The sequence below is a fragment of the Neophocaena asiaeorientalis genome, unplaced genomic scaffold, assembly GCF_003031525.2.
Source record: "Neophocaena asiaeorientalis asiaeorientalis breed wild unplaced genomic scaffold, Neophocaena_asiaeorientalis_V1.1 scaffold849, whole genome shotgun sequence".
Taxonomy (NCBI): Eukaryota; Metazoa; Chordata; class Mammalia; order Artiodactyla; family Phocoenidae; genus Neophocaena; species Neophocaena asiaeorientalis.
In genome coordinates this window covers 224,458-238,071 of record NW_020172777.1, presented here as the reverse complement: position 1 = coordinate 238,071, position 13,614 = coordinate 224,458, and the positions used below count along the sequence as shown (strand labels likewise).

At 40.4% G+C, this 13,614-nt stretch overlaps 1 protein-coding gene across 3 annotated transcripts in view; it reads left to right on the top strand.

Annotated features, from left to right (window-relative positions):
• PHKB (phosphorylase kinase regulatory subunit beta) overlaps window positions 1-13,614 on the top strand; it is a 204,219-nt gene that overhangs the window by 151,570 nt on the left and 39,035 nt on the right. For all 3 annotated transcript variants that reach the window (XM_024740959.1, XM_024740957.1, XM_024740958.1), the window contains 4 exons: window positions 4,028-4,111; window positions 4,832-4,936; window positions 6,076-6,158; window positions 6,368-6,458. In XM_024740959.1, coding sequence (XP_024596727.1) covers window positions 4,028-4,111; window positions 4,832-4,936; window positions 6,076-6,158; window positions 6,368-6,458 — 363 coding nt within the window. The remainder of the gene's footprint in view (window positions 1-4,027; window positions 4,112-4,831; window positions 4,937-6,075; window positions 6,159-6,367; window positions 6,459-13,614) is intronic.

Below are 13,614 nucleotides of genomic sequence, written 5' to 3'. Positions count from 1 at the left end.
CTCCACTAATTATTTTTAAACCACTGTTTTTATTTGGTAATCATTAAAAACAGTACAAGAATGGGACTTCCCTGGTGGTCCAGTGGTTGGGACTTTGCACTTCCAATGCAGGGGGCGCAGGTTTGATCCCTGGTCTCGGGGACTAAGATCCCATATGCCGCCTGGCCAAAAAAAAAAAAAACAAAAAACAGTACAGGAACAAAGTCCGCAGTGTTTGGTGGAAATGTTTAGAATAGTCTCTCTCAAGTGATCAAGATTGAGTCAGTTAAGCTGATAAAAATGTTTTTGATTAAAACCTTGATGTTACAACAAAGAATAAAAGCTCAGAGAAGTGAGGTGCACATTGCAGGGAAAATGCAAGGCCCCAGAGTTGTTGCTAATCTGACTGGACTTCATGCATTGGCAACAAAACCAGAACCTGGGTGTTAGGTCACCCAGAGCACCAGCTCTTCAAAAGTCCTTAACAAATTAGAGCTCTTTTCTCCCCCTCGATTAAAGAGACATGGCTAAAAATGCAAGGAACCCTGGAGTAGGTAACACTTTAAAATCACACTACGAAGTAAACGATGGAAAGCTAGGTTTCATTGTAGAAGAGGCTAAATGAGGCCAGGAGGGAAGTAAGGATCCACAAGGCAAGGAGAGGAGGCTGTATGGAAGGGCAGAAAATCTAAGGTTGTAACACTGTGCACTTATCATTCAGGTGCAGGCTGTATTTGCTGATATACTTTTATGGCCTCTCACTGAAAGCTCCAGAGAATGGTAACAAAGGTTATTATTCTTTGATAAACATGCTCTCAAAACAAATTAACCTGAATCTGTATCTTCAGGCCTAATGTATATTAGTACCTCTTTCTGGTAGCATCTGTACTCTACCAGACAACATGCAATCAAGATTTAAGAGACCAACATGGCTCCAAATAACTTGAATGTGGCATTTTATTCATTCATTCATCGTAACACCTGTTCTGTGCAGAGTACTGTGTGGAGCACACAGGTAAAATGACTCTGTCCCTGTTCTCAGTCAGTGACCTCTGGGTCTGTTGGGATGACAGAAAAAATAGTTAATGACAATCCACTTTGATCGGTGCTATGATAGATGTTAGTACAAGGTGCTGAGGAGTCACAGAGGTGGTAGGAAGCATTCTGTTACAAAGTGAAGACTTATAACAGGTCCTGACTTATTTTATACTTTGTTGTTTTAAAGATGGCATTAACGCATGATTTACAATTTGGGTGTGTGTTGTGGCTAAAAAGACAGATTTGTGACCAGGAGCCCAGCTTCTCTGTGCACGTGTCAGAATGGAAAATTCTCTGTGGCTACAGCCTCTGTGTTTCAAGTTAGCTGCATTTTGGGATTCACCCTCTAAGATATACTGCCGACTACATTGTTTCTTATAGTCTACCTTTTAAAAGTGAAAATGTTCCCTCAAATCTTAGTTAATACACATATCCTTATGCCAGTGGCTGCTTATTCTCTTCTGAGAAGTTGCACCCTCCTTCAGCCCACTGAAGAGGGTGTGAGGGCAGACAGCTGAGGGTAAGGCTTTCACTGTGTGTGGTTAATGTTTCATAATGTGGTAACTGTGGTTTGATTTGCCTCATGGGAGATCTGCATACACTGCAGATGTAGAATGAAGTATTTCTGTACTTCCAGGTGGTTTGGTCCCTGCTATGTGTTTCAGAGCATTAAATGGTGTGAATGTGTACAATGTAGGGACGGTATTATCTGTACCCTAGAATTCAGTGAGCATTCTGCATCTGATTACTTAATTGTCATAGACCTTCTCCACCATGGTTCAGAAAGTTAAGGAAAATGCTTTTACTGTAATAGAGTAGTATTTAAAGATTTCCTTTAAATCTGCCTAGATCAGTACATTTTAACTTGTGCATGGTTGATTAATATAATCATTTGCCTAAAAGAAGAAATCTAAAGTAGTTTAGACGTAAATATTAATGTAAGGGAAAGTGGTCTCCATCTAGTGCTGTGCACTGTAGTTTCAGTGTAGCTATACAATGCTATATAATGCTTACAGAGTACTTTTTATAGCCAGTGGACTTTGTCTAAAACCACTGCTGTTCCAGAATTAATATGCACAGCACATGTGGCTCAGGAGGACATTCACTTGCTCCCTCATTCATCCATTGAGTATTTCCTGAGCACCAGCTGTATGCCAGACACAGTGCCAACTCAGGGGGTGCTATTTTCTAGGAACATTCAATGCAGAAGGAGAAGGAGACAGCTAACTCTGACATACATGTGTGCACCATGGCAGAATGAACAGAGAGCTCTGGTGATGACATTAATTTTGTATACGTTGAGGTTGATATTTGAAATCAGTTCAAATGATAGTCAGTAGATTGTGTAGAGACAGTTGGTTTGATTTTCCATTAGGTTAGATTTCTACCTCTCATCAGATACAAAAATAAATTCCAGACAGATTAAAGATTTAAATCTTTTTAATGATTTAGATATAAAATCACTAAAAAAAATAGGAGAACAGTTTACAACTGTTGTGAGGGGAAGTCCATTCTTAGAGTAACACTAGTGCCAAAAAGCGATTAAGGAAGTGATTGACAGATTTAACTAAATATAATTGAAGGTAGCATAAACAACCTGGCTCATCAAAGGTGCTTGTGAAATTTCCTAGCAGAAAAATGTTTAGATTGAAATACCAAATGCTGAAGTGATGTTTGAACTACTATGCAGTCATTCTCACATTTCACAACATTGAAGATGAGCAAATTGAATAAAATATTTGATAAAATGGCAATATTCTTAACATACCAAGATCTTTTACAAATGAAAAAGAATGACAAATGCCCAGTAGACAGGGGAAAAAAGGACAAAGTGCATAGAACATACAAATAGCTATTAAGTATATGGGAAAATGGTCCACCACAAAATATTTGAATACAGTTGTTTAAAACTAAAATGAAATGTCATTGTGACTCAAGAGAATGACAAAAATGGCCTATGCACATTTAATGTCGAAGTAATTGGTCCATTATTTCTGGAGGGTGACCAACCTGGCAGTATGTTTGAAAGAGAATGTATATTCTCTTTGATTCATCAAGTCTAAGAAATTATCCTGAAGAAGTAATCGTATACTGTCCAAAGTTGGTTACAGAATTGGTTTTGAAATAACTAAAAATTGGGAGCTACCTTCATCAGGGGATCCATGTTAAATAGGGTAAGGAGACTTCTTGATTGGATTAAGTGCTCGGCTCTGGCACTAATTAACCCCTAGTTCATTCCAAGTTTATCTGTTTTTACTTTGTAGAAAAACAATATTAAGTTTAAAAAAATGGAACACCAGATTACATAGTATATGAACCCATTTATGTAAATATATATACATGTATGTGTGTATGTGATATGGGTATTTATCTATGCACTGTTAAAAATCTATAACCCTATCTTATGCTTCTGGTGTTTCTTAGGAATCACACAATAAATTACACTCCTTTTAACACATACCAAAGTGAAATAGTTGTTGCCTAAGGGGTTACGAGAGTAACAGGACCATTCACTTGTAGCATGTGGATTAAATTTTTCATAAAATTCATATAATCGGAAAAATCAGTAAAGACATTTCCATGTTGGTGGGAAATACTTGAAGGTGGGAATCTGGTCGAAGTTATGTGGCCCTGTTTTTTAAAACTTTAAAGAGCCAAAATTTTTATCACAGAGGAAGCATTTGTTTCTCTGTGTGCTTGTATGAATCAGATAGAGCCATGCAAGTTATAAATTCATGACATGACAGTGTAAGAACAATGTCAAATTTTAGGATGTTGCTAAATGGATCTGCAAAAGTTTTGCTCTCAAATCTCCCAGTGCCCCAAAATCTAAGTTGATGTCATTAGCTGGCTTGTTTTCCTACAAGTCCATTGAATAAAGTTTCCCTGGCCTCTTTTTCTCTGGAGAAATCAGAAATTAGCAGGACATTAGTCGAGGGGGGAAAAGGGGGCAAAAAAGGAAAAGCATGAATTTTTGTCTGGCTCTGATTTACACATTTGTGTCTTACAGGCTTATTTCCATCTGGGGATCAATGAAAAATTAGGACTCTGCGGAAGGCCAGATAGGCCCATTGGCTGCCTCGGTACATCAAAGGTACTCATGAAATTTCCTTGTAGAGCAGTGTTCAGATTGTAATACCACAGACGGGAATGATGTTTGACCTGCTATGCATCCATTCTCACGTTTCATCATATACTTGGGCTAATTATCTGAATTATTATTTTCTACAAGTAAACATCAATAATTAGTTTGGGGGCTTCCCTGGTGGTGCAGTGGTTGAGAGTCCGCCTGCCGATGCAGGGGACACGGGTTTGTGCCCCGGTCCGGAAAGATCCCACATGTCGCAGAGCGGCTGGGCCCGTGAGCCATGGCCGCTGAGCCTGCGCGTCCTGAGCCTGTGCTCCGCAACGGGAGAGGCCACAACAGTGAGAGGCCCGCGTACCGCCAAAAAAAAAAAAAAAAAAAAATTAGTTTTGTGTGATACCACGAACTCTTCTAAAAATAGATAAGCATCTCACTGCTCTATTGTTTCTGAGTCTTGTAAGATACCTGATTATAGTAGTGTTTACTCAAACGGAGGCTTTTTCCCTTATAGTAGAGGCGGACTACTTTATTAGCATACTGAGTCAATCAAGAAGCTGTACCTTCTTAATATTATGTAGATTTTATAAGATTATTTTGTTTGCTTATTCAGGATTAAACATCAGTTTTAATTTTTATTAGGACTTATAGTACTGTACCTTTGCCTTTGGTCTGTTTTATTTATTTGTTTGTTTATATTTTTTTCTTCTTTTAAAAATTTATCCTTTACAGATTTATCGCATTCTAGGAAAGACTGTGGTTTGTTACCCTATCATCTTTGACCTAAGTGATTTCTACATGTCTCAAGATGTTTTACTGCTGATAGATGACATAAAGGTAGCTTCAGAACACCTTTTAATTGAAATGCGATGACTTTGTTTCTAGTGATTTCTATCGTATGTTGTTAAATTAAGTGCTCCTGGGTCTGTGATACTGGGTTAATACAGTATCAAATATGAAAGTAAAACAACATCTGCATAGCTTTGGGGAGTTAAATTACTTGCAGCATTAGAATAATAGATGTATTCTGTTTTATATAAAGTTGTATGACTTTACTTGTCTACCTTCTACAAATGAAACTAAAGGGTATATACTGTGGTTGTAAAAGCAGAGGGGGAACTGTTTTGGAAATAATGTTCATACGATAGTAAGTTTATCCCTTTTTGAACAAAAGTTGAGTTACCAAAATGATTTTATTTATGAAGAATTTCAAGTAAAACCTCACCTAACTCATTATACCCACTCAGTTAAAATCTCCTCCACTCCCTTTTCCATTTACAGAGTAGAAAAGCTTAGGGTCATGGCCCAGAACATGAAGTCTGGAGCCAGATTTCATTTGTTAAAATCTTGACTCTACTGTTTACCAGCTCTGTGATCTTGGGCAAGTTAGTTAACTTCTCTGTGTAACTGAATAGGCTGTCCTGAGGATTAGGAGTTCATATATGCAAAGCCCTCAGAATAGTGCCTGGCACATAGTGAAGTGTTAATGTATGTCTTTGATGGGATGATGATGATGATAATGATAATAGAAATTGAGTCAAATAAAGAACTCTTCATGTTTCCAATGGTCTGTATAGATTCACCCCAATCTCTTCTACCGGCTGTAATATAAATCTGCAGTAACGTGGAGTGAGAATTAATCTTCTGGATGATAACCCTGGGTTGATTTTCTTTCCCTGGGACCATTCTCGAACTGTATTTATTAGGCCTCAAAAAAGGGGGGGGGGCGGTGCAGCCTTAAAACATGTGTGATCTGACTATTTTTAAGAACGAAGTTTAAAGTCAAAATGGTTTCTAGCTTAACTTGTATGTATTAGAACATTTCTACCCCTAAGTAGTCTATCTTATCCAGGGTTTGATTGTGAATTATCTTGATATAGAATAGTTTTGTTGGCTCTTTGCCACTAATGGTTAAGCATCCTGATCAGCTCAGATACTGTGCCATTACATCCTGCCTCATTCTTATGTTTTAATAGAATGCACTACAGTTTATTAAGCAATACTGGAAAATGCATGGACATCCACTTTTCCTTGTTCTCATCCGGGAAGACAATATAAGGTAGGTGGATGAAAGAGTTGAGGTGCATGCATCTCATCACCATTAACAGTGTGAACCCTTTGGAAGCAGGGCGGCCTCCTTGTGTTTTTATATCGATCTCAGCGTGTGACAGAGTGTTTTGCGTGTGTAAAGGGTACTTAGTACTAGATAATTAATTTCTCATTCTGTTGTTAATATGCACATTTTGTTTATCTGTTTATATTTTTCAGAGGTAGCCGATTCAATCCCATATTAGATATGCTGGCAGCTTTTAAGAACGGAGTGGTTGGAGGAGTCAAAGTTCACGTTGATCGTCTACAGGTAGTCTTCTGAATTTCAGTGTTTCTGCTTCCAGCACAATTAGTCCACAGATACAGCTATGTTTCTTAATTATATTCTGTGGAAGGTTTTTGTCTGAAGGTTTTATTCTCTGTCTACCTTCCCGTTCCTATTGCCATCACCCCATTTATCTGATCCCTTCAATCTGATGCTTGAGCAATTGCAGTGGTTTCCCACCAGAATTTCAGACTTTAAGAGATCATCTCTGACCTCAGTTTTGCATTTGAGGAAGGTGGGGTCCACCAGAGTGGTGAAGTGACCTGCTGTATAAGCTCAGGTTCTTTGACTCCCTGGTCCAGTGCTCTGTTCCCTACCACACAGTGACATCCAACCTGGAGATAATCCTTGTTCCATTCAGAATTTTACAGCATTATTTTCATAGCTCCTAAATAACAGAAGCCCTTTGTGGTTCCCTATAACCATAGCAGCCTCTCTGCCCACAGTGATCTCCTACTAAACATTCTTTCTGCTTCAGCCAATACAGATTACTTACTGTGTTCTCAAATTTGTGAGGTTCTGCCCCTTTCTGCTCACTCTATTTCCTCTGCCTGGAGTAGCTTTCCTTCTTTCAACATCACTGGGCTTTGAAGTCTTACCAAACCAGACCAGTTCTGCAGAATCACTCAGACCAGAAATGATACTTTTCTTTTTTAATATCCTTTTATGACCTTTAACATAAACTATTCAAATTGTAGTCCATTATCGACTTATTTCCTTTAAAAAGTTGTGATCATTCCATAGTCTTTTATGTAGTAGATACTCAATATTGAGTAAGAAAGGAAAATTTATAAAGAGGGACCCGTGTAGGTAATGTGGTAAATGGCATGTTTACATAATCATTCACTGGTGCCTGTATTGGCTTGGCCAAAAAGTTCATTCGGGTTTTTCCATAAGATATTACAGAAACAAACTTTTTGGCCAACCTAATATTTTGCATACTTGATTGATTTTTACCTAAATTTTTATCTTTTCCCCTTATTTTTTATTGTTTTGTCTTTTTGTAATGCTTCGTGGGGCAATTTCTTTGTTATTTATCATGTAGCTCCTCTGTTGAGTTTTGTGTTTTGCTGTCATGTTTTTAATTTTCCCTTTCTTGCTATCTTGTCCTTTCTTTCCTGGGTATTATATATTGTCTTATCCTTCTGAGAACATTAACTAGAGAGCTTTGGAAATTTTTCCTTTCTACATTATCTCTCTCAGGGTTTTTTTCTCTGTTTTGGGGGGCTCAATCTTTCATGTTGGAGACATTTGTCAGATGTCTGGTAATCTTTAGCTATCCCTTCATTTTTAAGAGTGAAAGAATAAAAACTTCATTGGAAGCTGTGTGTTTGGGAAAAAGGATCATTGTCATGATGAATTTACTTGTAAGATAGTCTGGTGGCAAAGGCCCTTTTTGCTGGGGAAAACCCAGGTGCCAATATCTGGAGATTTTTCTCTCCTCTGCTCTTCAGTTTCCCCAGAAAATAAACATCTAGCCTTCTGCTTGAAGGACATACATTTTGCTTCCATGTCCTGAGAGCAGGGTTGGGGAGGGGAGCCAGGGATTTTGCACTGTGCCGTATATTATCAGAAACATCTCTCATTGGGACAGCTGTTTCACAAGTTGTCTCTCTCTACCGATGCAGATTCAGAAGACAGTAAAATAGTACATTATCAAATTGTCCAGGATACTTACAACAGCACAGATTATTTTCACGTACACAGCGCAAGTGGCTTAATTCTGACAGTACAGATGCTGGACCACAAGTTCTTGCAACACTGCACTTTGAAAGTCAGAGCAACGGATAATAACTTCCCATCACTAAGCAGCAAAGTTTTTGTTTATATCTACAACATGGACTAAAATGACAGCTCTCCAATTTTTAATGAGCTCATTTATGAGTCTTTCACTTAATGCATTGTTTAATCTTTATTTATTTATTTATTTTTACATCTTTACTGGAGTATAATTGCTTTACAATCGTGTGTTAGTTTCTGCTTTATAACAAAGTGAATCAGTTATACATATACATATGTTCCCATATCTCTTCCCTCTTACGTCTCCCTCCCTCCCACCCTCCCTATTCGGGCTTCTCACCGCTGTGGCCTCTCCCGTTGCGGAGCACAGGCTCCCGACGCGCAGGCTCAGCGGCCATGGCTCACGGGCCCAGCCGCTCCGCGGCACGTGGGATCCTCCCAGGCCGGGGCACGAACCCGCGTCCCCTGCATCAGGCAGGCGGACTCTCAACCACTGCGCCACCAGGGAAGCCCCCTTCTACAGTATTTTTAATTTCATTTATTGTGTTGTTCATCGTTGCTTGTTTCCCCTTTAGTTCTTCTAGGTCCTTGTTAAATGTTTCTTGCATTTTTTCTATTCTATTTCCAAGATTTTAGATCACCTTTACCATCATTATTCTCAATACTTTTTCAGGTAGACTGCCTTTTTCCTCTTGATTTGTTAGGTCTGGTGGGTTTTTATCTTGTTCCTTCATCTGCTGTGTGTTTCTCTGTCTTCTCATTTTGCTTATCTTACTGTGTTTAGGGTCTCCTTTTTGCAGGCTGCAGGTTCATAGTTCCCATTGTTTCTGGTGTCTGTCCCCAGTGGCTAAGGTTGGTTCAGTGGGTTGTGTAGGCTTCCTGGTGGAGGGGACTAGTGCCTGTGTTCTGGTGGATAAGGTTGGATCTTCTCTCTCTAGTGGGCAGGTCCACGTCTGGTGGTGTGTTTTGGGGTGTCTGTGGACTTATTATGATTTTAGGCAGACTCTGTGCTACTGGGTGGGATTGTGTTCCTGTTTTGCTAGTTGTTTGGCATAGGGTGTCCAGCACTGTAGCTTGCTGGTCGTTGAGTGAAGCTGGGTGTTGGTGTTGAGATGGAGATCTCTGGGAGATTTTCGCCATTTGATATTACATGGAGCTGGGAGGTCTCTTGTGGACCAGTGTCCTGAAGTTGGCTCTCCCACCTCAGAGGCTCAGCACTGACTCCTGGCTCCTGGCTGCAGCACCAAGAGCCTTTCATCCACACGGCTCAGGATAAAAAGGAGAAAAAGTAGAAAGAGGATAAAAGAAAATAAAATAAAGTAAGATAAAATAAAGTTATTAAAATAAAATATAATTTTTAAGAAAAAAAAATTTTTTAAACGGATGGATAGAACCCTAGGACAAATGGTGAAAGCAAAACTATACAGACAAAATATCACACAGAAGCATACACATACACACTCACAAAAAGAGGAAAAGGGGAAAAAATAATAAATCTTGCTCTCAGAGTCCACCTTCTCAATTTGGGATGATTCGTTGTTTATTTAGATATTCCACAGATGCAGGTACATCAAGTTGATTGTGGAGATTTAATCCACTGCTCCTGAGGCTGCTGGGCGAGATTTCCCTTTCTCTTCCTTGTTCGCACAGCTCCCTGGGCTCAGCTTTCGATTTGGCCCCGCCTCTGCTTGTAGGTCCCGGAGGGCGTCTGTTCTTCGCTCAGACAGGACGGGGTTAAAGGAGCCGCTGATTTGGGGGCTCTGGCTCACTCGGACTGTGCGGAGGGAGGGGTACGGAGTGCGCGGCGAGCCTGCAACGGCAGAGGCCAGCGTGACATTGCACGAGTGTGAGGCGCGCCGTGCGTTCTCCCCGGGAAGTTGTCCCTAGATCCCAGGACCCTGGCAGTGGCGGGCTGCACAGGCTCCTGGAAGGGGGGTGTGTGGATAGTGATCTGTGCTCGCACACAGGCTTCTTGATGGCGGCAGCAGCAGCCTTAGCATCTCATGCCCGTCTCTGGTGTCCGTGCTGATAGCCGCGCCTCGCGCCCGTCTCTGGAACTCCTTTAAGCAACCCTCTCCTCGCACACCCGGAAACAAAGAGGGACGAAAAAGTCTCTTGCCTTTTCGGCATGTCCAGACTTTTCGCCGGACTACCTCCTGGCTAGCCTGGTGCACTAACCCCCTTCAGGCTGTGTTCACGCTGCCAGCTTCAGTCCTCTCCCTGTGCTCTGACCAAAGCCCGAGCCTCAGCTCCCAGCCCCGCCTGTCCCGGCGGGTGAGCCGACAAGCCTCTTGGGCTGATGAGTGCCGGTTAGTGCCGATCCTCTGTGCGGGAATCTCGCCGCTTTGCCCTCTGCACCCCTCTTGCTGTGCTCTCCTCCGCGGCTCCGAAGCTCCCCCTTCCGCCTCCCACAGTCTCCGCCCGTGAAGGGGCTTCCTAGTGTGTGGAAACCTTTCGTCCTTCACAGCTCCCTCCCACTGGTGCAGGTGCCATCCCTATTCTTTTGTCTCTGCTTTTTCTTTTTTTTCTTTTGCCCTACCCAGGTACGTGGGGAGTTTCTTGCCTTTGGGGAGGTCTGAGGTGTTCTTCCAGTGTTCAGTAGGTGTTCTGTAGGAGCTGTTCCACGTGTAGATGTATTTCTGATGTATCTGTGGGGAGGAGGGTGATCTCCGCATCTTACTCTTCCGCCATCTTCCCTCTCTCTCCCATTGTTTAATCTTTTTATCTTCTGCTCTCTGCTGTGCCCTATATATACCCTTGAGTACAGAGCCTTAACCAGAGAATAAGCCTCTTTCCATCTTGTAAAACTGAAACTCTATACCCATTAAACAACCCCTCATACCCCCATACCAGCCTTTGTCTTCTCTTTAACATAGTAAATAAAAATGGCACCTATGTAACTTCTCTGGGATTTTATTTCAGGCCCTTCCAAATGTCCTTAGCCTGTGGTCCACAATCTCTCATCATTGGGCCTCAGCGTCACTTCCTAGCTGCATCACCCAGGACATGTCTTCATGCAGTTCATTCCCAGCCCTGCTTTCTACTCCTCAAGTATATTGAGTAATTTCAAAATCTTTAATGAAATTGATTTTTTTTTCCTGCTCATGCTGTTACTGTATTCTAGAATTGCCTTTTTCTTTTTCTCGTTCTAAGTCATACTTTAATTTTATACCTTAGGTCAATGTCACCTCTTTAGCGAAGTCTCCAAGACTGGAATTAATTTCTCCTTCCAGTGTGTTTCTGTGGCATTTTCCTTGAGCTTTGCTGTAGCTCTTATTTTAGGTATGGCTAGTTTCTTGTATCTGCTTCTCTGTGTCGATTGAAAACTCTATCAGACCAGGCTTTACTCATCTCTGCATTCCCAGAGTACTCTGCTCACTACTCTTCTCTCTGTAAGAAGTATGTAGATATTGGTTCATTGATTCAAAAAGTATTTACCGAGTACCCTCTCTAGGCAGCAGAGATACAATAGTGAAAAAAATATACAAGGTCCCTGATCTCATGAGACTTATTCTAGTAGGGGAGCAGAACCAAATATAAAGCCAGATAGGGGGCCAGAATAATGGGGTGGAGTACATTCTTGGGTGGTATGTTCAGTTGGAAAAGGCCTGGTGGGATATATTTGAATATCACTGAGCAGGATACCTTTTTGAATACTATATTGCATTTGACACATATATATCAATATTAAGTTGTTTAATTACCATCAGAACTGAGGTATTAATGCATAGCAAATTAATTACAATATTTTTTATAAAACTAATTCAGCCAATATTTTATAATACCTATACATGGAGTAAAACCTTTAAAAATTGTGACTCACTATACTGTATACCTGTAACTTATATAATATTGTACATCAGCTATACTTCAATTAAAAAAAAAAAACTAATTGAGGACTCTGTGCAACCAGTTGAATTTTTCAAATTGAAAGCTCTAAAGCTTATTAATGGAATGGAATCTAGAACTTGTCTGTTAGTTCAGATTAAACATTTACTTTATGAGCTGAATTAAGGTGGGTAGGGTAATAAAAATAGAAAATATTAAATCAAAATTATTTTTCTTACGTTTTCAGTATTGGCTATCAGCTTTGAGAGTTAAAAATTCTTGACTCTTTTTTTTCATAGCCCACATTACAATCCATTACCAAATCCAATTTTCTCTACCCTCAGATTACATTCAGAATCTAACCACTTCCCTTCACCTCTAGTACTAACATCATGGTCCAAGCTGCATCATCTGTCACCTAGATTTTTATCGTAGTCTCCTAAATTCCTATTGGCCATAACACAATTATTAGCTTCTTCCTACTCTACCTGGTCATAGGGCAGTTAGATTATGTCACATATTGTAAGCCTCTAATGACCCCCTCTCTCACACTAAGTGAAAACCAGAGTTCTTCCAATAGTGATGCCCACGGTCTGGACCTTCTTCTCTGACCTCATCTCCTACCATTCTCCCCTATCTACTCTACTCAGCCACACTGTCCTCCTTACTACTCCTAAAACATACCCAGCATGCTCCTGCCTCAGGACCTTTACACTTGCTGTTCACTGTATCCTCAGATCCATATTGTTGACTGCAATGCTTCCTTCAGTCTCTACTTACATGTCACCCTATTAGAGAAGTCTTTTCTAATAACCTATAAAATGGCAAACCTGCCTCTTCCTACTTGTCTGCCCCAGCATTCCCCATCCCCTGCCTTTCTCATTTCAACTTTGCAGTTATCATCTGACATAGCATACTTAGGGTTTTTTTTTTGGTTTTTGTTCTTTTTAAACATCTTTATTAGAGTATAATTGCTTTAAAATGGTGTGTTAGTTTCTGCTATATAACAAAGTGAATCAGTTATACATATACATATGTCCCCATATCTCTTCCCTCTTGCATTTCCCTCCCTCCTACCCTCCCTATTCCACCCCTCTAGGTGGTCACAAAGCACCGAGCTGATCTCCCTGTGCTATGCGGCTGCTTCCCACTACCTAGCTATTTTACGTTTAGTAGTGTATATATGTCCATGCCACTCTCTCACTTTGTCCCGGCTTACCCTTCCCACTCCCTGTATCCTCAAGTCCATTCTCTAGTAGGTCTCTGTCTTCATTCCCATCTTGCCCCTAGGTTCTTCGTGACCTTTTTTTATTTTAGATTCCAGATAAATGTGTTAGCATACAGTATTTGTTTTTCTCTTTCTGACTTACTTCACTCTGTATGCCAGACTCTAGGTCCATCCACCTCACTACAAATAACTCAATTTCATTTCTTTTTATGACTGAGTAATATTCCATTGTATATATGTGCCACATCTTCTTTATCCATTCATCTGTTGATGGACACTTAGGTTGCTTCCATGTCCTGGCTATTGTAAATAGAACTGCAATGAAGATTTTGGTACATGACTCCT